The sequence below is a fragment of the Mustela erminea genome, chromosome 12, assembly GCF_009829155.1.
Source record: "Mustela erminea isolate mMusErm1 chromosome 12, mMusErm1.Pri, whole genome shotgun sequence".
Lineage (NCBI taxonomy): Eukaryota > Metazoa > Chordata > Mammalia > Carnivora > Mustelidae > Mustela > Mustela erminea.
Window position 1 is genome coordinate 89,778,696 of NC_045625.1, and position 23,085 is coordinate 89,801,780.

At 51.0% G+C, this 23,085-nt stretch overlaps 1 protein-coding gene across 7 annotated transcripts in view; it reads left to right on the top strand.

Annotated features, from left to right (window-relative positions):
* FAM120A (family with sequence similarity 120A) overlaps positions 1-23,085 on the top strand; it is a 97,751-nt gene that overhangs the window by 71,984 nt on the left and 2,682 nt on the right. For 2 of the 7 annotated variants that reach the window (XM_032306416.1, XM_032306419.1), the window contains 7 exons: positions 445-694; positions 7,328-7,442; positions 12,332-12,541; positions 13,808-13,991; positions 14,509-14,646; positions 16,664-16,805; positions 17,264-17,360. In XM_032306416.1, the coding sequence (XP_032162307.1) occupies positions 445-694; positions 7,328-7,442; positions 12,332-12,541; positions 13,808-13,991; positions 14,509-14,646; positions 16,664-16,805; positions 17,264-17,360 (1,136 nt within the window). Of the gene's footprint in view, positions 1-444; positions 695-7,327; positions 7,443-8,806; positions 9,240-12,331; positions 12,542-13,807; positions 13,992-14,508; positions 14,647-16,663; positions 16,806-17,263; positions 17,361-19,642; positions 19,783-23,085 lie in introns of those variants that run through there. The other 5 variants (XM_032306420.1, XM_032306417.1, XM_032306418.1 and 2 more) reach the window with 5 other exon arrangements.

Sequence of the window (23,085 nt, forward strand, 5' to 3'; positions counted from 1 at the left end):
TTATTTCTCAAATCTGATTCGTGAAGATATCTGTGTAGAAAAGATATCTAAAAAAAAGATAGCTATCTCCATTGGATTTCCTTTGGATTTCCATGATAATCACACACTTCTGTGGATTTTAGCAGTTATTATTAAAACTTAACAGACTTCATGTTTTCCAGTATCCTTGATTTATACATATTAGTTATATGGGGAAATCAAATCATGATTTGACTGAGGAGAAACTTACTGGTGGCCTGAATGGAAATCTGATTGAACCATGAAAGTGCGTCGGGGACGGAACGTTCTAGACCTGAGGACTGTGGCCGGTGGCTTACTGATGAGAGAGTGTGTGGTGTGAGCGGTGGCATCTTCAGACTGTATTTGTTGGAGGGTGGGGTTTGCTTTGGCTTCCGGTGGCCGAGCTGGTCGTAAGTGGTTCTCCTCTGCTCTTGCCTCCTCCAGTTCCACCTGTGATCATTAAAGAGTGGGCAGCTTACAAAGGGAAGTCTCCACAGACGCCGGAACTGGTGGAAGCGCTCGCCTTCAGGGAGTGGACCTGCCCCAACCTGAAGAGGCTGTGGCTGGGGAAGGCAGTGGAGGACAAGAACCGCAGGATGAGGGCCTTCCTGGCCTGCATGAGGTCAGACACGCCAGCCATGCTCAACCCGGCCAGCGTGCCCACCCACCTCACGGTGCTGTGCTGTGTCCTACGGTAGGTGCGGCCGGGCGCCCCCAGATGCCTTCCGTGTGGAACATGCATGGCCATGTCCGATGAGTTGTCCTTGTCCTGTAGTCATGTCTGTGATGGAAGTGCACGTGCATTTGGGTTGATTCTGCGTGGTATATTTATGGAATGGGTGCATTTGGTGAATGTCTTGTGTGTAAATAATCATACTGATTTTAAACATGCTCTGTCCTTTAAATATTAGCAATTTTGAAGGCTGTACATGTTACGTTATGTGATATTTGGAGTTCTGTAGGGAGAATGTACCTCTTTTAATCATATGCAAATTGGTATGGACTTGTGTTTTGGGTTTTATTCCTGATGTGTCCTTGTTTATTTGTTCCAGCTCAGGCATCGGGGGCGCATTCAGTGGGCCCTTGTGTCCCTTCTTTCCCAGCACACTCTTGCTTTCTAGCTGCACAAGATGCCGGGGCTTGTCCTCTCTCTTCCCTGTTTTGCCCCAGATCCTGTCCTCTCCAGGGGGCTGGCTCCTGCCCTTGTAGAGGGATCGAAAACCTGGATCTGGGCGCTGCATGCTGCCGTGCCCTCAGCCGACAGGCCCCATGTGGGCACCGTTGGTGCTGGGAGTGAAGTTGTGTTGGCATTTCCTCAGTTAGCTTCATTACTTTTTTGAGGGTTTTTTTGAACCAATTTCCAACTTGGGAAAAAATTGCAAGTACTGTATAAAGAGCTTTTTTTGTTTAAGAGTTTAATTTTTTTTTTTTCTTAAAGATTTTTTATTTTTTATTTGACAGACATAGATCACAAGTAGGCAGAGAGGCAGGCAGAGAGAGAGGAGGAAGCAGGCCCCCTGCTGAGCAGAGAGCCCGATGCGGGACTTGACCCCAGGACCCCAGAATCATGACCTGAGCTGAAGGCAGAAGCTTTAACCCACTGAGCCCCCAGGCGCCCCAAGAGTTTAATTTTTTTTAAAGATTTTATTTATTTGACAGATCACAAGCAGGCAGAGATGCAGGCAGAGAGAGGGAAGCAGGCTCCCTGCCGAACAGAGAGCCCGACATGGGGCTTGATCCTAGGGCCCTGAGATCATGACCTGAGCCGAAGGCAGAGGCTCAACCCACTGAGCCACCCAGGCACCCTTAGAGTTTTAATTTTTTAAAAAATTGAATTATATAATATGCATTATATTCGTTTCAGTTGTACAGCATATTGATGCAATAGTCACGTGCATTTCCAGTGCTCACCACACACACAGACTCCCCAGTACAGAGTGGAAACTGGTGGTTGCAGAGTGGGAGGTGATGGGGGGTGGGCAAAATAGAGCCTTTTTTTAACCCACACATTGGAGTGTGGTTTTCGAACAAACAAGGACATTTGCTGATAGAAGCACAATGTAATCACCAGAATCAGTCAACATCATGCCTTATTTCTGTCTTAACTTCAGAATCCATTTAAGACCCTCTCTTTGTGTTTGGAGGCAAAGTCCTGTTGGTTTTTCTGCCAAACACTGGGAGGTCCAGCTGCCCCTCTGTTGCTGTGGTCTCTTGCGGGCTGTGTGCCTGCGTCCCAGCCATAAGGCGGGGTGGGTGTCGGCAGGCCTCTGCGGTGGGGCCTGTGTTTCATGGGAGGCTGTTTGTGTGAACAGTCCACCCTTCCTCAGACCTCCGTGGACTCCCAGCTTCTGCCTTCTTCAGTGGCCCCCAGGCTACTCCTGCCATTGCTAAGTCTGGTGCTGCGTTGTCACCGGCTGGGCTGTGTCAAGCTGGGCTGTGTGTTCTCCTGACGGGTCTCCATCATCCTGGGAGCACCTTCTTCTCTTTCTCCAGGCAGCCCTGCTTCCTCTGGGTACAGACGGTTAGGTCTCCCAGGCCCTCCCACACTGCATGGCGGCCTCTCAGCCTGCGGGCCCAGCACTGTGTGTCCCTCCTGCCTGGCCCCCGACTCCCCTGTTTCTCCCCCTGGGCTGAGCACGGGACAGAGCTTCAGTCAAGTGTTCAGTTCCCGACATTTCTTACATTCGTCATAGGCTTTAAGGCCAGTGACTTTTGTAGAAGCCTCTGCTTCACCAGACTGAGGTTGGCTGACAAAAGCGTACTGAGGATTGCTTTGTGCGAGAGACTAGATCTTTGTTTCAAATCTCTTTTTTTCCGTGACTGGAAAATTCATTTATGGACCTCTTTTTATCAGTGATGATTTTGGATGTTCTGAGATCAAATTAGCAAGAATAAATTTAGTTGATTATGTTTCTCTCTTCCAAGTTTAAATCGGTGTGTGGCCTTTTACCCCAGCGGACAGCTGACTGTCCGCCATCCTGCAGAGAGGCTCTCTTGCCGCCTGCTGCACCCGAGGCCGCCCTCCTCACCTGGTCTCTGTCCTTGTCCCCGTGGCCTCTCCTTGGCCGTCACTCTTAGGCCTTTGTAAAGTCTTCCAGATTTCAGGATTGTCCTGGTCCCCGTTTTTAAGACAGTCTTTATGGTTGATTTTTTTGTGGTTGTTTATAGAAAATATACTCCTTTTAGAACTTGGGAAGATTATTAAATGTGACTGTCATGAGAGGCTCTAGCACTCTGGTGAGAGGCAGATGGTTGGCTGTGGCGATGGGCGGACACCTGAGGTTCCTGGTGCGGAGAGCCTCTCCCAGTTTCAGGTCCTGAGGAGACAGTCAGGGAGAGGTGAGGGACTGCGTTCCCAGGGCAAGTGCCTGGGGGCGTGGGGGCCAGGATACCAGTAAACAGGCTGGTCCACTCCCACTAAGAGAGTCTCTTCTGCCTTCTGCATTTTAGGCTTGGGGACAGGCAGGTGATAGGCACACTGCACAGCCCCCTTTGGCTCCATGGCATGACCTCAGGTCGTGGGGGGACGCTGAGTCGGAGGCCTCTCATTTTGGAGGCGGTGGTGCATGGAGGGGCCAGGAGGAGGGCTCAGGGTTGATGTGTGGCTCTGAGGCCCTGGGGTCGGGCTTAGGTCCCGGGAGGGGAGGCAGTGAGGCCCTATGGTGTCCAGCGGATGACTGTTGCCGGAGAGAATCAGTTCCGACCTCAGGTTTGGCAGCTCACCTCTTGAAAATCAACACTCGAAAGACAGGTGAGGGTGGGAAGTGAGAGGTTGCTTTATTCAGGAAGCCGGCAACTGGGGAGGAGGGTTGACTAATGTCTGGAAGGCCACCATCCCTGTCCAGGCCTAGCAGTAGGGTGTTGGAGGGGGAGGTGCGGGAAATGGGGAGGGGGCTGCGAGTGGGGGACGCGGTGCCCAGGCGGTTGGCTCTGTGTCCATGGGACCCTTACGGACTTGCTGGCCTCTGTGGCAGGTGTTTTCACATGTGGTCCGGCCTTATCTCCAGGGAGTCTGGTCCTTCACTCTCAAGGCCAGTGGTCTGCAAATCCAAGGAGAGAGGGTTAGTTTGCCGTGGGCAGGGATGTAGGGCAGTGGGCAGGAGCTGGTAGGTGTGAGGCCAGCTCACTGCCAAGGCCATGGCAGTGCGGCTGCTGACCCCTGGCTGTGGCTGTGCGTGGGGCTGGGTGCGGGGCCGGGCTGGTGGTCAGCCACGGGGTTTCCCTTTCGTTAGTTTTCTTTTTTCTTTGTCTTTACTTTTTGGATTTTGTTTGTTTTGCATAACTTCAGACTTGAACAGATTGTGAGAGGAGTTCAAGGACTCTGGCGGTCCTTCACCCAGACTCCCGACATGCTCATTTTATTGCAGCAGTTTTTTCTTGTTCTGTCCATGTGTCTTGGCCCTTGAGTGGAAGTTGTGGGCCTCTATCCCTGAGCCCTTGGGTGTGTATTTCTAAAAACAAAGACATTGTCAAAATCAGAAAACTCCTCTTAGTACAGCTCATGTATATGTTTTTCTGAGATTTTGCCAGTTGTCCCAGGGATGTCCTGCATCAGCCACAGGTGACCTCAGCTCGTGCTGGCATTCAGCTGTCAAGTCTCTCCCAGTCCTTGAAGCTTCCAGGCTTCCTCTGGGTTGATGCGGAGCGAACACTGGCTTGTCTGCAGATAGTCCATCTTGTAGCCGGCACATGAAGTAATGGGGCGGCAGCTCCAGGAAGCTGTCCGAACAAACAGGCTCCCAGACCCTGGCTGCTGCTTGTCTGCTCCCGAGTGGACTGTTTCTCGGTCCGTGGGTACCAGTGTCTCTCTGCAGTGAGGTCTGTTCCTGTCTCTGGGCAGGTGCTCCAACAGTGTGGTGGTGGTTGTGGTCTTGATGCCTGTGTCCCTTCCAGGGCAGTCAACACTGACAGCAGCGGTGAGTAGGAGGATAGCAGCCAGATCTCTAGAACCATCCTTGCAAGCAGGGTAGGGTGGAGGTGGGATGCAGACCTGAGCCGAGGTTCAGTGTTGGGGTGGAACGGGTGTCCAGAATAGGGCAGTAGGCGGCCTTCCCAGTCTACAGCTGAGGCAGACGGCCCTCATCCCAGAGAGCTCATGTTCTGAGCCCCGGGCGGGGTTCAGTCCTGGTGGGACTCAGGTCAGTAGGTAGATAAGGGAATGGAGCGCTTAAGCCCTGGAGCAAGACACAGGCAGTTGGTGGTACCTGTGTCCGCACCCTGGGGAGCACAGCCTTCCCAGGGCGGGTTGTAGTGGGACCTGCCCCTGGCTGGCCTTGCAGATAGCCTCCCACTGTCTACATGGGTGGAGCAGTGTGGCAGGTAGGGGGGCAGACCAGGCCACTGCCCGTCACCTTCACTTTTGACCACGATGCTGTGGGGATGGCCTGTGTCGTGTGGTTTCCACTCATGCGTCGCACCCTTGTGCATCCAGAACGAGGTGAATGGTGGTTTTGTGTAAGGGGGACTAGAAAGCCAAACGGAGGAGATACGGGTATTCTAACCAAAAACACTGTTGTTCAGCTAAACTGACTCCTAGGAGTCTTTGCTGCCAACAAAACCAGCCTGTCCCCGGGATGGCGTTTTTTTTCTCATTCATCATTTTAAAAGGAACATGGGAGGGCGTGCCAGGGGAAGCATTCATGTCTTGTGGGCGTGCGGGGTGACACTGGGAGGCTGCACAGCACCAAGCACATCCTGAGCCAGTGCTGTCCACGTGCATGTGTTCGAGACAGCAGCTCTCGTGTTCTGCGTGTTTCGTCACCATCCAGGTGCAGCCCGATTTGCAGGAAGAGGCCATACACAGACCCCAGTGTTTCCCACAGCCACTGTTGTTGGACTGGGGGCCTTGTTCACACTTGCTGTGTCTCACATCAAGCCCTGACTCAGACTGCTGTCCCTACAGCTATATGGGTGCTGTCTTTGTCACTGTGGCCATCGACAGTTCCATGAAATGATACTTACGTGTCTGTCAAAGACGCCCCACTAACCTGAGTTCCCACAGATGCAGCGTCTACCACTCATTTGCCTGGACATTACCCGTACTTCCTCCTTGCACCACGTCCTGTTCCTGAGAACGTGGAAGCTCTGCCGCGGGTCCCCGTCTCTGAGGTGGGGCAGGGTGGCCCCTGGCTTGGGGTTGCAGGGGCCATGAAGCTGGGAGATGGGATGTGCCATGTAGACTGGTGCCTGGCACCTGCTGAGAACTTACGGTGTTCTCTTGAGGTTTTCATTGAAAATACTTCTCCTGATCTACTGGACAGAACCTCCTGCTTTGCCTGTACATGCACATTCCCGTGGATGGGCATTGATTATTACTGACACAGGGCTCCACACCAACTTGCTCCTGCGTCTGTTGACCTAGATTTTTAGCTTGGGGAGAACTTCCTCAGCAGACAGGTCTGGGAAGGGCTTTGTGCATGTCATGGCTCTTGCGGCTGTGTTTTAACTGCCCATCAGAGGTCACAGAGGGGTCTGTCAGCCCAGGTTATTTTTAGCGACCAGCAGCAACTTGACTGAGTCATCCTTCAGGTTTGCCAGGTGCAGGGCTGGGGCCATTAGGCTCTCGGGGAGACTTGGGCTGGGGCCATGGCAGCGATGCCTTGGCTCGGTGACCTGGGGTTGTCACAGAGGCAGGGCATGTGGCGAGGCAAGTAAGGAGGAAGACCGTGGATGCTGGTGGATCCCGGGCAGACGGCACCGATGGATGTTTCAGATTTGAACGTCAGTTTCACCCCAGCTGCTCACACTAGGGCTGCCCCCCAGAGGCCAGGGTGTCCAAGGGTTGTGGGCTCTGGTGGTGGAGGCCATGACATCAGTTCCGGTCCCTTGGGCCCCTGCCTGTCCCTTCCTCTGGTGCCCACAGGTGTCCCTTCCTCAGGGCCCAAGCCTCTTCTGTGCACGTGTCTCACATACACTCGCTCCTCACTGGGAGCCGTGTCTTTTTTATTTGTACCTAGAGTCTGCCTCCCAGGTGTCTGGTCTTGAATTGAAATAAATAAATCGTGTAAATTAGTGCTTGAAATGTATTTTCAGGGTTTGAATACCGAAGAGAAGCTGCGTCAGAAATCCCCGAGCAGTGGCTTTGCAGCACGTGCAGATGTGCTGTGCTATTTTAATCACTCTGAAAGCAAACCTTGTGTCGAGCCCAGATGCCTTACGCGCGTTTGTAGCTGGTGTCCTGCAGCGCACGTGGGCGCTGGGGGAGAACTCTCGATCGTACCCCGCACAGTGCGTGTCATCTGAGAGTCCTTAGAACCTGGGCGCCAGATTGTGCGTGTGACCAGTGACTGCTCCATCCTGACACCAGACCCTCTCTGTCCACCTGTAGGTATATGGTGCAGTGGCCTGGAGCACGGATCCTGCGTCGCCAGGAGCTGGACGCCTTCCTGGCTCAGGCGCTGTCCCCCAAACTCTATGAGCCTGACCAGCTGCAGGAGCTTAAGGTAATGGACAAGCCTCATTCCTTGTGTTGGGAAGTGTTGCTTTGGAGTTCTGTGATGAGGGCTGACCTCAACGGGCAAAGCCGCTCAGAGCGCTAGACTAGAAAACCGAGCCGCGGACTTGGGAGCCTTCAGGGCAAAGGCAGTATCCTTCCCAGTGATGGAAACGGTCAAGTCTACTTCTGTCCAATAGAGGTTTTCCCTCGTCACCAGGGGGTGTTTTTACTCTTATTTTTACATCAGGAAGTGAACTTGCTTGTTTTAGGTGGGGACCCTGAACCCTGGGGAGGGCTTGGTCTTCAGGATTGTCTCACATCTGGCCAGGATTCTTTTCTCATTTCGTTCTGTTGTTCCTAATAACAGCATTCATTTTCTCTAAAAAGTAGTCTTGGCCCTCCTCAATTGTAAACCCCTTTAAAAGCCACTTGAAGAACAGTGTTACACCATCATCCCTGCACCCCTTTTACTTAGCGTTTAACATCGTATTCCTTTTAATTTTTCCTTCCAGTAACTCCTTTTGTTCTTTATTGTTTTGGCAATGTTAATTTTCTCCAAGTGGTCCCCTGATTTTTCGGGGTGCTTATCTTTTCAGTGCACTTGGGTTAGTCGCTGTGTTCGCACAGCTGTACTTGCTTTCTGTAATGTCTGGGCTAAACTTTAGAAAGTTTAAGACTTTCCAGAGTTAGCTTAATCAGTGGATCTGCCTTTATTTTTAATGTACAGGGTTTGTTTTTCCTTTGGCATAGTTTTTTGTTTTGTTTTGTTTTGTTTTGTTTTTTGTTTTTTAAATATTTGATTTGTAATCTGATAATCTCTTTTGACAAATTGCCTTCACTTTTAGATCTTTTTGCCATTCTTTATGAAGGCATTCTTTCCCTGGAGGGGTGTTCGAGGCTCACTGTATAGATTTTCAGTATTCCACAGTTGGGGCCCAATCAATGTCTGGTTCCCCTGAATTATTGGGTTAAATTCAGTAATTTGGTGTTGAGTAGCCCTCGACCATGTGGAGCCCAGGTCACATGTGGTCGCCCTAAGCTTCTGATGACTTCAGCACAAGCTAAATGAGACAACAAAACTTAGAACCCACCCCAAATTATATTCTTTACTTTGCAGATCAAACTTTTCTGTTTGTTAGACAGAAATTATTTTCATTTGTAATGTTTTCGAATTTAAGTTTTTGTTCTAGAGTATTTGGCTGGGTGTCCCCGAAAGGCTGGCCCTCAGCGCAGGCTCTCGCTCCCGTGCCCCCGGCTGGTGGTGCCATCAGCTCTGTCTTCGTCCCCAGCCTGTGCTCAGGGGTGTTGTGAATACTTTGACTAGCGTGTGCTGCCATCCCTCTACCTCTACTTCCTGTTTCTCTTATTTAGATTATTACATCAGTATTGACATCCCAGTTCTGAAAATCAGACCGCCAGGTATCAGGTATGCCCACCAAGCCTTACTCACCATCAAGTTGCTTTTCCTCAAAGTTCATCTTCTCTCCCATATCCTTTTCATTTTGGATCAACACACAGGGTGTAACTTTTGAAAGACAGCCACACTCTAAGCTTTCATTTTGGTTCTTTTGAGATCTTAGTGCTTTCATGGTTTTCTCCTGATCCTTCCTCTGAAGCCAGGTGTTTTGAGAGCTGTGTTTAGAAAGACCGATTTTATGTGCAGTGACTTGAGGCCCGCCACTGTCCCTTTGGCTCTTGCTGGTCTGGAGGTTCGCCTTCCCTTCGAGGATGGCCTGCACCTCTGGTAGTTCATTCACAAGCAGCCCAGATTCCGGAGAGCTAGAAGGGGGAAACAGCATTCACGGGGGGGCTAGGTAGGTTTTTATTTTATTTTTATTTTTATTTTTAAGATTGAGGATTCTCTCAGCTATCAGATTGAGAACTGGTAGGAATAGTCATTATTTAAATGCTACAGAAATCCCTAGGCAGAGCTGAGAGTCCCAAAATGCAGTGACAGAAAAGTAAATTTTAAACTGCTTTTTCATTTAACATTAAATTTTTTATATCTATCAAAAGCAAGGATGATGCCTTTCCATGAAATGCCATTTCACTGCTTGGGATATAGTCAACTCTTGATTTTGGTGGTTGTCTTAGGGGCCTTTGTCCAGTTTGTGGATTGCCCAGACCCTGTTTTTCTTCTCTCATTTTTGTCCATTCTGTGCTTTTTAGAATAAAGAGGAGGAGAAAAGAGCAAGACCCAATTCTGACTTGGGCCTCTCGTTGGGTTTTCTGATGGGAGGTGTGGTGGGGAAAGATGTTGAGAGCGTTAATTCAGAATGACTTGGAAGAGTGCATCTTGTCTGTGTGCGCTCCATCTGTCCGCTGTGACCATGAACAGCTGCGTGTCGGGCGTGGTTCACCGCAGAAATGACAGGGATCCATGGCCCTTGTTTTCCCTGCTGTATTTTTTAGGTGCTTCTCCTAGGCTACCTGCTTGAAGGTCGTGGTGAAGGTTGATCAGCACCAACCATATGTCTGGAGGAAAGGGTCAGGAGAAGGACGTTTGTATAGGCTCAATATTTGTCCAGTTCCTCTCTCCCCTGCTCTTGACGTCCCCATAATTGCTTTAAATTCTTGTAACAGTTTCACCTACTCAGTGCACAATATAGAAGATGGAGGAGGAGGAGCTCTAAGACCCTATCAGGGCCCTGTGGCTCCTGACAGCATCAGGGTGTGTGCAGGTGAGCGTGGTCAGTCAGAGGAGGGGTCAGCGGCCCAGCGGAGAGATGCTGGGCAGGCAGCCTCCCCGGCATTTGGCTCTTGAACTAATTGGACAGAGAGTGAATTCCATATCTGTAGTTCCTAGAAAGTCAGAGAACTGGGTCACTTTCTCTAGTGGAGGGACTTTGGATACTGTGGATGATTTTCTCTTTCTGGGCCAGAGAGTGAGGCTGGGATGCAAGTATCACAGCCACATCCGCGAACAGGGGCTCAGACTCCGGTGCTGCCAGTGACCGGTGTTAAGACCCTGAGCGCTCTGTGACTGTGTGTCCCCCTCTATAAAGTGGAGTGCTAGGAGCAGCGTGTGTGTCACACCGTGGTCGAGATGCAAACGAGGTAATGCACGTGAAAGTGCACGCAGCAGCACGCAGTACATGGGTGTCGCGGTCCCTGAGGGTGTTGCCTGGTATTATTTGTGTAATTAGCATATAGGGAAAGAAATAGAAAACACTCTGTGAGGTAGTTTAGAAATTGTTTGGGTGAGGCAAGATCCACACACCAGTTGAGATTTTATTTACGTTATTTGAACAGCTTTTATTTTGGGATTTTTTTCTGTGAAATTATGGTAGTTGTGATTAGTAAAACTATATGACTCGATAATCATTTTTGAAACCCATACAAATGGTTCCTTCACTGATGTTGAGTCCATTTAGAGCAGGTGGATGTGTGTGTGGGTGAGGCCGACTTCCCTACGCCTCCCGACAGCTCCCTGGGAGAGCGCTCCACGTCTGCCCACCTGCGCGCGGGGGCTCCATCTTCCATGTGAGGCTGGCGTGGGAAACCAGGTGCTGGCAGCAGCCTCCCCAGAAGGCGCTGCCAGGCTGCAGGATGGCACTGGGTGATGGAGCAGCCTCCGTGCCACCCCTGGTGAGGCCATGTTCTCAGGGTCAGCTTTCTAGGAGAAGGCATGTGAGACTCTCTGAGAAGAAGGGACTTTTCACTTCAAGTGAATTCTTTCTCCATTTTTCCCCTCTGTTTCCCTGTTTTCTTCTCATAAGGAAATGTTCCCTGGTCCTATCCCGCAGCCCCGCCTGCCCTCAGCCTAGCACAGTGTCAGTCCCAGTGAGGCTGAAGGCTCAGAGAAGCGACGCCCAAGGCATGGGCTGGCAGGGCTGGGCTGCGAGCCGGGGACAGGCTTTTCCAGGTTTGGAAAAATCAAAAAAACAGAGGTTGGAAAACAGTGTTAGCTGATTGTGGGATGTTGGCACCAAGCGCAAAATAGCAGATGCTCATACATTCATTGGTATCTGGCATGGGAATGACCTTTTTCCTTTTTCATGCAAAGCCAGGGCACCTGCCCCTTTAGGCATTGCTAAGGTGGGTGCCCCGTGAAGACTGCATTCTTGGGACACCATCACCTTCAAAAGTACACGCGCAGGGCGGGAAGACAGAAACCAGGCAGTGAGAACTCGGTTCCGGATAATCCACAAACCAGGTCCTTCGTAGACAGACAATCAAGAGTTGACTGTATCTGTCAGTGTTCCTTGCCCAGCGCACCAGGTGCGAGCAGAGAGGGCTGTGCATGGGTATAGGAGGGCGGCAGCACCAGTGGGGGGAGCCAGGAGAGATAGTCTGCATGGCCCAGACACAGTGTTTTTGTTGTTGTGTTCTCCATTTATAAGCTATCCATTTCTCCCAAAACATTCGACAGTCTCATTAATGAGTTGCTATCTAAAACATTAACGTATAAAATGATGTAAACATGAAGTACAGGTTTTAGAATGAAATTATAAGGAGTGCTTTTTAATGTAACGACTTGGAAAATGCAGAATCTTATAGAATTGCTCCTTGTTATGATCTTTCTGTTCCTCCGTTACCAGCTTGTAGAATCTGTTTTCATGCGTGAGTTGTGGCCTTCCTGAGCACTAAGGAGACTCCCAGTAATCTGTTACTGGGTCGTGTGAGCTGCAACGTGGTGTCTCTGCGCTTGTACAACGCTCTACAGATTCCACGTTGAAATAGGCAGTTTCTTAAATGTTAATCTGTTAAGGAACATAAAACATCTATGTTCAGATAGCCCAGCGCTAGGTTCACTGTGAGGTAGTAACAGGTGTGCTTAGGGGGCATTTGATGGAGGGGTGTCCACATTCACTGTGCAGAGCTGTAGTCAGATGTTGTGAGAAGCAGGTACTGTGGTGCTCTTACTCCATGGAAATCACTCTTTTCCATTTTAAGATCGAGAACCTCGACCCCCGAGGCATTCAGCTGTCAGCTCTCTTCATGAGTGGTGTGGACATGGCCCTGTTTGCGAACGACGCGTGTGGCCAGCCGGTGCCCTGGGAGCACTGCTGCCCTTGGATGTATTTTGACGGGAAGCTCTTCCAGTCCAAACTCCTCAAAGCAAGCCGGGAAAAGACCCCACTCATCGACCTCTGTGATGGTCAGGTCAGTACAGGAGCAGCAGCGGGCAGGGAGGAGCAGCTGGCCACCTCGGAGCGGGATGCAGGAACGTGTGCTGGCTAGTGAGCCTGGGCCTGGCCGCACATGTGCACAAGTGTCCATGCTGGCTGCGGGCGCCGAGCTGTACCCACCCGAGCGCTAAGTCACCGCACACTGAAGCTGGCCCCTGGGGGACATATGGGGCTGGGTTCCTCCCGGCGTCTGGCCACACCTTTCTCAGCAGCCCAGTACCCTGCCTTGTTTTTGTGTTTCTGGCATGACATCTCGATGGACACACATTATTCACTTACTCACATTGTCCTCACGGCCAGCAACACGGTAACAGCCTGAACATGCACATGGCACACTAGCTATCTCCACAAGGCGCATCCCACAGCCTGGCACTTAGGGACATGAGCCAGCACCCGACACGATGCTCAGGCCCATTTCCGACAGCAGAATCACCCACAGAAGCATGAAAACGTGGCACTAAGTAGATGGTGAACAGCACACTTGTTTACAGTGTAAAGTCTGAAACAGGACAGCAGAGCCTCGGCGGCAACTCCTACCTCACCGCGCTCCGCAGACCCTTGCAGAGTGGGAAATGGAAGCCTCCATTTGCTTCGGGCTTCTAACTACTTGTTCTCCCCGAGCTGCTGTGGCTCCCAAGTCAGGCTCAGTCTAAAGACGGATTGATGGGATACAGGGGTTTTCAGATTCTCGGATTAAGAATTCGTGTTGTTTTATGTTTTTTTGTATTTATTAACAAAAGACACTCCAGGTGAATGTTATAGGTGTTTTCTCACAGTGGCTTTGGCGCACACAGGCAGTGTGGTGTGCATCTGTGCGGGTCGCTGTCGCCTTCTGTGACACGTGCAGCACACGCCCGGCCAAGCGCTCGGTCCGCGGGCATCGTCTGTGCTGTTTGGACTCAACCACTGGTTTCCAGGACCAAAACTATACTTTCAGTTAAGAACTCCTATAGGAAATGGTGCTCACCTGGAGATGAGCCAGCAAAGCTGGGGTTTAAGTTTTTAAGTTGATGTTTGTCTGGGGTTGAGGCCATGGGAGTGAGGGGGATCTATTCGTTGTTTGCATTTTCCACCTTGCTTGCCTTCTGTACCAAGCGTGGCTCTGCAGACCAGGACTGTGACTTGGGAGAAAGTGTGGAGACACATCCTGGCCGTCGGTGTGTCTCACTTTGTCCTGTCCATTCCAACTCGAGCCAAGCCTCGCGAGCCACGTTTTCACATGCTGGCACTTGACTTGCAGGCCGAGCAAGCTGCCAAGGTGGAGAAGATGCGGCAGAGCATCCTGGAAGGGCTGAACCTCTCCCGGCAGAGCCACCCGCTTCCCTTCCCGCCACCCACGGCGCTGCCCTTCTACCCTGCCTCCGTGTACCCCCGGCACTTCGGGCCCGTCCCCCCAGCTCAGGGCCGAGGGCGGGGCTTTGCAGGTGAGTGTGCAGGCACTGTCAGGAGGGACTGGCAGTGTGAGGGGACAGGTACGCGTGCCACAGGCACCCCGTGTAGCCCTGGTCCACATCTTGCTGCACTGGGACCTTGTAACTAGTCACCAGGCTTACGATGATATTTGCAGCATCAGCTTTTCAGGGTAGACAGGGTGCAGACTCGACTCCCGAAGCCGTGATGGGGAAGGGAGAGAGGGAAATACAGAGGCTGCTGGAGAGACTAGGTGTTACCAGTTGGTCGGCTCAAGTCTGGGGGCCAGAGGAGTCTTCTCCGCCAAGGCCGCCCCCACCACCCCCTGGGCCAGTGTCTGAGCCCCCCATGCTTGACACTTCAGAGTTGTTCATTGCTGGCAAGAGGGGCTGGGAGACCCCTCCCTGGCAGCTGATGGTATGGAAGCAGCAGCTGAAGGAGACAGGGTCACTCTGCCCAGAGGCCCACTGGTGGCTCCCTCCGAACCCGCTCCTCATGGCTTCTCCGTCTCTCTCCACCTGGGTCCCACAGGAGTCTGTGGCTTTGGAGGCCCCTATGGGGAGACTGTAGCAACAGGCGCTTACCGTGCCTTCCGAGTGGCAACGGCAGCGGGACACTGCGGAGCCTTCTCCGGCGGTGACAGCAGCAGGACTAGCAAGTCGCAGGGTGGTAATTATGCCATGCCTTCTCCTAGAGCTTCGCTGCCCCACCTGGTCCCCCTCTGCTGTCCTGGCCCAACACTGCATCCTTTCTGCTAGGCCCGCTCCCAGCCCGGTCTGCCCCCAGGTCTCGGCCTGGCAGTGGGGCTATCGAGTGTCCATGCGGCCATGTGTGCCTGGCCCCAGTGTCACCTCCTGTGCTGGGACAGGCTGCCTGGCGGTGCCTGTTGGTGGGCTACTCCCCTGACGAGAGGGGATGAGCTGGCGTAGAAGGTTCTGAGGTCGTAGCAGAACTCCTGGCACAAAAACTTTCCACAGACTGTTCCGTAGGAAACATTTTTAAAGAAAGTTCTAATAACCACATACATAGATACATTTATTTTAAATTCCCTTTGCTTCTCTTCTTGTATTGTGTAGCCTTACAAGAGAGAAAAAAGTCTTAACATTTAGTTTTGAAATAATGTCTTGTGATTTAGCTGTAATTAGAGCCTGTGACTCGTAGCTGTGTCACATGTCCTGTATTTTGGGACTGCAGAGTTAGGCCCGGCCATCCCATCCACGTCACAGGGCCCTTCAGATACATTTTCAAGTAACTCCAGGATAGGCAAGTCTTCCTCTCCTGCCCAGGAATGTTTTTCCAGCTCAGCTCCTGGGGCTGGAGGGAAACCTCTTCTGGAGCAGTAAAGACTCGCAGGCCAGCGCAGACGCCACCCCCCAACCCCCAGAGGGGCTCTGGGACCATTTCTCTCCCTCACCAACCCTGCATGCCCCTCTCCTGCCTCCCACCAGCGCTTTTCTTCCTCCCCACGCCATGCAACGTGCAGTGACGCGTGCTCGGTGCTTCGCCACTGGCTTCAGCTCCTTGCACCCCTTGTCTGGACACTCACATCAGTGTGTAGTTGGGATACAGCTCTGGGTGGGGTGGTGACTGTGGACACTGTGGGGTCAGAAGTAGTTTCTTGGGCCGAAATGGCAAGAGGAACCTGTTCCTAACTACTCGCAAACTGTTTCTGGAGCTCAGCTCTGCACTGTCCAGTGCAGTGACCGGCAGCCACTGTGCTCTGGAGCGCTTGACCTATGCTTGTCCGATCTGAGCTGGGTCCGAAACACAAAACACACATCCAGTTTTAGACCTCATATGGATAAAGGAATATAAGATAGCTAATTACTAGTTTTTATATTGGTTACATATTGAAATAATAGTGTTTTGATATGTTGGGTCAAATAAAACATTATCAAAACCTATTTCATCTGTTGTATTTTTTCAGTGTGGCTATTAGGAACACGAGGCCTGTCATAGATGTGCTTGCTGGGCAGTGCTGGCTGGCAGCTAATTGTCGTGTTGAAAACCCGGATCATAGAGAGTGTATTAGGGTCTGTTCCATCTGCCAGGAAATAAGAAGCTTGAGGTTCTGTTTGGTTTTTATCAGAAGTTTTGCTCTCAGTTAACTGAGAATTTTCTTAGTTTAGTCAGAAGACCTTAGAAAATGCAAGCTATACACAGCTAATAGAAGTTAGTGAATACAGTGGATGTTTGTGACCCCACATGAGGGAATTCTGATTTAACAGTACAGTGAGAAATAAAGCCACATTTCCTGGTTAGCTTCCGTAATGTTTGGTGAAGGCAGGAAGCCTGGAAGCAGTTACTCAAAGAGAAAACACTCTGAGTTTGCAGGTGTCCACCTCTGTGGTGGAGGCAGTGTGCGGGGACTGCCTGGCGGCAGCGGTTTACTGAACCTGTTTCAGTCTAAAAGCCCCGCACAGTTTGCATCTGTAACTCATTTCAGTTGTTAGTTCTGTGTAGCCGGCACGTTTGCTTACTCTCAGGTGTGTTTGTAACAACAGCTAAAACTATTAAAATCAAATGATGTGCACATTAATACTTTATGTCATAAATAAATCTTCCCAAAGCAAGGGAAGGGGCCTTTCTATGAAATATAAGCCACAGTTGAAAAGAAAGTGCTTGCTTATTCCTTTTTGCAATTTTTAATATGTGATTGTCAAGATTTGTTCTATTTTTTATGCAGGACTGCAGCCTATACCTTCTCAGGGAGGGAAGCTAGAAATAGCTGGCACCGTGGTCGGCCACTGGGCTGGGAGCAGAAGGGGCCGCGGGGGCCGCGGGCCTTTCCCTTTGCAAGTGGTTTCTGTTGGAGGACCAGCACGGGGGTAAGTTCTGAAAGTGTGTTTGTATTAATAGAAAACAGCCTCTTTATTCTTTCTTTCTTTTTTTTTTTTTTAAGATTTTATTTATTCACTTGACAGAGAGGAATCACAAGTAGGCAGAGAGGCAGGCAGAGAGAGGGGGGAAGCAGGCTCCCTGCTGAGCAGAGAGCCCGATATGGGGCTCGATCCCAGGACCCTGAGACCATGATCCAAGCGGAAGGCAGAGACTCAATCACTGAGCCACCTAGGCGCCCCTAGCCTCCTCTTTCAATTAGGACTTTCCTAGGAACATTTTTATAGACCCAAACGATTGATATCTTGGAATGTTAGAATTAGTCTGTGGTGTGACCGTGATTTACTAGACAGTGCTACTACTGCAGGAGAGCGACATCATTTTACACGTTTCGGCTGTCTTCAGCAGACTCAAGCCTGTGTGCTTCTGTCATCTTCTCTCTGTTCAGGCGTCCAAGGGGAGTGATTTCCACTCCGGTGATCAGAACGTTTGGAAGAGGTGGACGGTACTACGGCAGAGGCTATAAAAACCAGGGTGTGATTCAGGTAATCCGCAGTGCAGGGCAGTGGCGCACTCTGAGGGCCCGGGCTTCCGGGCTAGTCCTCCGGAGCCTGCGTCCAGACAGCGGGTGCTGGTGGGGGGTTCTGCAGCTGCCGAGTGCGTGAGGGGCCTGCCAGCTGTGACTCTTCAGCCCAGTTGGGCAGGCGGCAGCCACGGTGCTGAAGAGTATGGTTTCCTGGTCACAGCTGCATGGGGAACATTCCCAGGGTGTTAGCGGCATTTATGTTATAAAACGTTTAAGTAAATAGCAGCAGGTTTTAAAAAGAAAACTGGTATCTTTTTCTTCTCCTGGACCATCTTGACTAGCTCTTCCCTGAGAGGTTCAGCCTGTGAGGGGACACAGTCACGAACATGTCTCTAGGAAAGAGCTGGGGTTTCTTCCTGCTTTGGATACTACCACTTTAGAACCTGGATGCTGATGAATTTCCTCTTGAGAAGGATCTTTTAGAAATGCCAGTCAGCCTACTTCTCGAGTTACGACATTCAATCAAAGTGTGCTTTTCTGTCCATGCTGTGCATGCAAACCTCAGGACTCTCCAGTGACTCATGTACCAATAACCACACACGGAAGTTTAATTGGCCAGAAGAAACTAAAACGCCTGCCTTTACCGGTTGACCTCAGCATCGTAAAAACTTCTCTTTCTTTTTTCTAAGGTTCATTTTATGTTGGCAGGGGGGGCGGGCAGAGAGAGAATCTCAAGCAGACTCCCTGCCGAGCACAGGGCCCAACACGGGGCTTGATCTCGAGATGCTGCATGAGATCATGACCTGAGCTGAAACCAAGATGCTCAACCAACTACACCAACAGGAATTTCTGTTTTGGTGAAATATATCTAGCAAGTCAGATACAAAGACAGCCCCTCCCTAGAAGCAGAGTCCAGGCAGCCCATCTGCAGTGCAGCGTCCCCCAGGGTGGGGAGTGTGCTCTGCTCACTTTGGCCCTCCCAGGTCCACCCCAACCTTCCTGTCTTCAGAGACGCCCTTCTGAGCGGAAAGCACTCAGCCTTGACAGGTTTACAAGAGGGAGGGGAACCCGGCCTTGCTGTGCTCCAACCCAGAGCCTGTCCTGTGCAGAGAGCCCTCATGGGGACTTCAGCCCTACTGGTTATGGGGCCTTTACAAGGCCCCATACAAGACAGCTGTGTGGCATAGCCTCTTCCTTGTCTCCATAGTGTGCTGAGTCCACCGGCTTCCCTCCCTCCCTGCCTGTTTCCTTCACTTTTTGAAGGAGGGACGATGCAGTGTGTCGCCCACAGACTCTGCGTCTGGCCAGGTGTATTCTGAGGGGCTGGCTCCCCATGACCCGACCTCCTCTTCTGGCATCCTGGTAGTGGGTCTGAGTGTCCTGCCAGTCGTGGGTCTCTGTCCCTGTGACAAGACTGAGGTGGACCCGTGCGCTTCTGTCAGGGGCACACGTGTCTGCGTGTTAGGACCTAATGTACTGATGCGCCACTGACTGGATCCATTTATTCACTGGAAATTGCAAAAGGAAGATGTTCTTACTCCGTCATTGCTCTTTTCATTGTTTATTGGGGAATTTGTATAAAGAGATGCTTCTTCCCCTTGCCTCCTGTTTGGTACCTGAGTATGACAGTCCTGGCAGGACAGACACGTTGCCTGCCTTGGCCATGGGCCTTTGGTGTGGCATCTGGTCTGTGGTGGCTTCCTTTGAGGGCATCACCTGGCCCAGCACCACATTTCTCTTAGTTCCTTGGGCTTTTTAGTAGGAAATGGCATTTCATGACCACTGTCTGGGTGCCCACGGACCCTGATGCCATGGCTCGGTCACTGTTCCTCGTGCTCTTTGTGCACTCACCAGGACACGCAGTCCTGTTTGTGCAGAAACACACAAGTGACATGCCTGCTTTTTATTGTTTGGTTGGTTTTTTTTTTTCTTTTTTTTTTTGAGATACAATTCTCCTGAATTCACACTGTTTCTAATTTATTTATTTATTTATTCATTAAAGATTTTATTTATTTGACAGATCACAAGTAGGCAGAGAGGCAGGCAGAGAGAGGAGGAAGCAGGCTTCCTGCCGAGCAGAGAGCGTGATGCGGGGCTCGATCCCAGGACCCTGAGATCGTGACCCGAGCCGAAGGCAGAGACTTTAACCCACTGAGCCACCCAGACGCCTCACACTGTTTCTAATTTAAACGTGGGTGTTTGCTTACAGGACTTGTGTTGAGTCTCTCATGTTACGTCTGCATGTGGATCTCTGTCTTTCCTCACACCAAGTCACTGTTTCTGTGCTTTTCCTATGAACAGAGCTAGAGGAAGGACGTGTACTCAGATGTATCATGCCCACAGACACGCACACATCTACGCTGCCGTGCACTCGGTGTACCATGCACAACAGACACACGCATGTGTATGCCGTTGCTTTTCTTCAGTAAAATACCTCCAGAGTTTGTATGGACTCTCCTGATTCAAATTTAAGACCTTGGGAATTTGACCTAAACTTTACTGTTGGTATCGGTATGTCTCTTCTTCCACCCCAGGAACCCAGGGTTGATAAGTTAGATGGCCTTGGACGTGTCACTGATTTTGTCCCAGCTGCGTGCACAGTGGCTCAGTCCCCCAGCTCGCAGATTTCTGAGGGCTGTTACCGACTAGGTCATCCCAGCACACAGCCTTGACCTGCCACCCCACCTGTGCCTCATTTGCCCAGCTTCTGTGGAAGTGTGTCCTCTGCCTGCCAGCCTTGTCCCTCGAGGCTGTCCTCAGTAGACCACAGAGGGGACCCCATGGAGATGAGGGGTCATTTGAAAGCACTTTGCTTTCCTAACAATCGAAAGCAGTGGTTCTTACCTCCCACTCAGGTGTCTCATGGACGGTCTCTCATTTTCTTCTTTCATAAAGCTTTGTGTTGAAGACTGACAATAAACGAATCGTCTTTCTCTTGGAAGTCGTTTGTGGTTTTGGCACAAAGGCCCAAACTGGTTTTGTTTCTCTGCCAAGGTTTAGTGATGCAGCCCCGTTGCTGGTCGTTCTGCATTGATGTGCTCGGCACACACCATGCTCTTTTCCAAACGTGGTTTCAGATCTTGTCTTACATCAGAAAGTTTTCTTGGATTCCTGTTTTTTCATTTCTGTTGTTTCTCCTTGCTTGGTTTCATCTCTGGTGCTCCTGCTGAGCTTGCCCTGGGTCCGTCGTCAGCATTTGGCATGTTCTCCACTCCCTTTGAGGTCTTTCGAGACAGAACTCACCTGCTTCAGGTGGACAGTGCAATCTGTTCTTACTCTTGTGCAGCAGCATTGCTGATTCCAGAACATTCAGCACCCAAGAAGAATCCCCTTTCAAAGGAGCAGCCACTTCCCAGCCCCTGACGGCCACGAATCTGGTTTCCATGGCTCTGGCCTTGCTCTGTGTGCGTGTTATGTTGCGCACCAGCTCGCCTCTCCCTTCTGTCGCTCCCCGATGCTCCACTGTGGGGACGGGACACATTTTGTGTATCTGTTTACCAGCTGATGGACATGGAGGCTGTTACCCAGCTTTATTGAGATGTAATCAGCGTGTAGCATTGTATCAGTCACAGGTGGACAGAGTGCGATTTGATGCTTGTGTATACTGCACAGTGGTCACCACAGTAAGTCTAGGTAACCTGCATTACCTCAGATAGTTACAAAAATGGATTTTCTTGTGATGAGAACTTTTGAGATCCCTCTTAGCAGCTTTCAGATATGCAGCAGTATAATTCATTACAGGCCTGGCCTTCACGTGTTTGTGCGGATACACATTTCATTCCTCTGGGAGTGAATTCCTGGGTCCCGTGGTGGTTCTACATTCATGCCCTTGAGGAACAGCCAGACTCCACAGTGGCTGCCCGGTTTTCCCCTCCCACCAGTGGTGCGTGAGACTGTGGATTTCCCTACACCCTCGCTAGCTCCTCTTACTGTCTGTCTTTGAAGTTAGCTTTCTGGCTGGGTATCTCAGTGTGGTTTGATCCGTGTTTCCCTGTCTTTGTTTCTTTCCGATTTTTTTTAACATTTTATTTATTTATTTGACAGACAGATCACAAGTAGGCAGAGAGGCAGGCAGAGAGAGGAAGCAGGCTCCCTGCTGAGCAGAGAGCCCAATGTAGGGCTCGATCCCAGGACCCCAAGACCATGACCCGAGCTGAAGGCAGAGGCCTAACCCTCTGAGCCACCTAGGCGCCCCTTCTTTCCAATGTTAAGCTTTTCTTTCTCTTCCCCATCTTCATGTATGACGATGTCCATGTGGTACTGTGTCTCTCTAGTTGGATCTCCATTTCTGGAACAGCCTTTGCTTCTGTTTTGGATCTTCTGCGTGTTTCCCACCTCATCTCCGGGCTTTTCTTGGTCTGCTCTGTGCTGGAGCCAGAGGACAGGTCCTGGTCTTCTGGGGACATGCCCTTGGCTGCCCACAGTGGTGTGGTTCCTTCCCTGATCTTCTTACATTGCGCTCTGTGTGACTCTGCCTCGTGCTTCCTGTTCCTCGTTTATCGGTGTTCTTGCCCCGTGAGAGGCCCGGATAGTGAAGGGCAGCTGGCCTCCGGAGAGTTTCTGGCCCATCTCTCTTGTTGGTGTTGCTGCTGCCCGGAAGGGTCGAGTGTCAGTGAGGCAGGGGAGGAAGTGCTGCCCTGTGCTCGGGGTACTCTTCATGGTGGCGTGGGTGGGAGGGGCTTGTAGTGGCCAAGGCTTATGGGAAGAATTGGCTCTGTAGAGAGCAGATGTCTATTTCTGAACAGGTACAGTCCGCTTTCATGTTCCCTCGCCAGCATCCTCTGTTCCTGCCCCCACGGTCTCCAGAGAGGGACTGGGGTGGCTTCTCCAACACGCAGACCCTTGCTGGGGCCCCTGCTGTGGGGTGGTGCCTCCGCCAGCCCCAGCAACACTGCTGGAGGTGTTTGTTTGGTGGCAAGTGGACATTTCCCTCAGAGAGTGAGCCCTTGGAGGTTTGAAAGCACGTACTTGGAAATCTTTGATGTTACCTTTTTCCCCCACTTCACCTTCTTACATTTTTGTGTAATTTTTCTCAAGGTTCTAACAAAATGACAGTGGTACTGAGTTGTGGAAAAGCTCACATTCGTATTTCTGAATCTGGGACTGAACTACTAAATTGAGAAGACCCATGGGATTTGAGCCCAGAGGGGAACCAACACTGGAAGCACTGGTGGAGGCGAGGGCGACGGGCACCTCCAGCCCTGCTTGGCTGAGTGTGTGTGTGGGGGGGGCTTTCTTTTCAACCAGGCAGACACAGTTTTCAGAGTGGGAGAGACTGGAGACCAGACACACTGCCATCTGGGGTTGAAAGGGAAGAAATGCAGAGCTGGAAGTTCTGTGGGCGGCTTTCTGGTTCTGGGTCTCCTGTTCTTCACTGAAAAATGACCGTTCAAAGGCAAAGACCATTAAGGTTTTCTTCATCAAGGAGTCTGCCTCTGACAGTGGTTCTCGGCCCTGAGGATGTGCCCCCCACACACAGCTTGGTTTGCAAGTGCTTCTGGCTTCTAATGGTCAGAGGCCGGCGATGCCCACCACTCTGCGGCACACAAGACAGCCCATGACAGTACGATCAGGTCCAAAATGTCATGGTGCCAGGCTGAGAAACCCGCGGTCTGAGATGTAAGCACCTGGAGGTTCTCGGCTGTCTTCCTTGTCTCTGACCGAGAGGTCTTGTCTTTCAGGACATGAGCTGAAGCACTCTAAAAGTACATATTTTTCCAAAATTACTTTTAAATCTGTTAAGA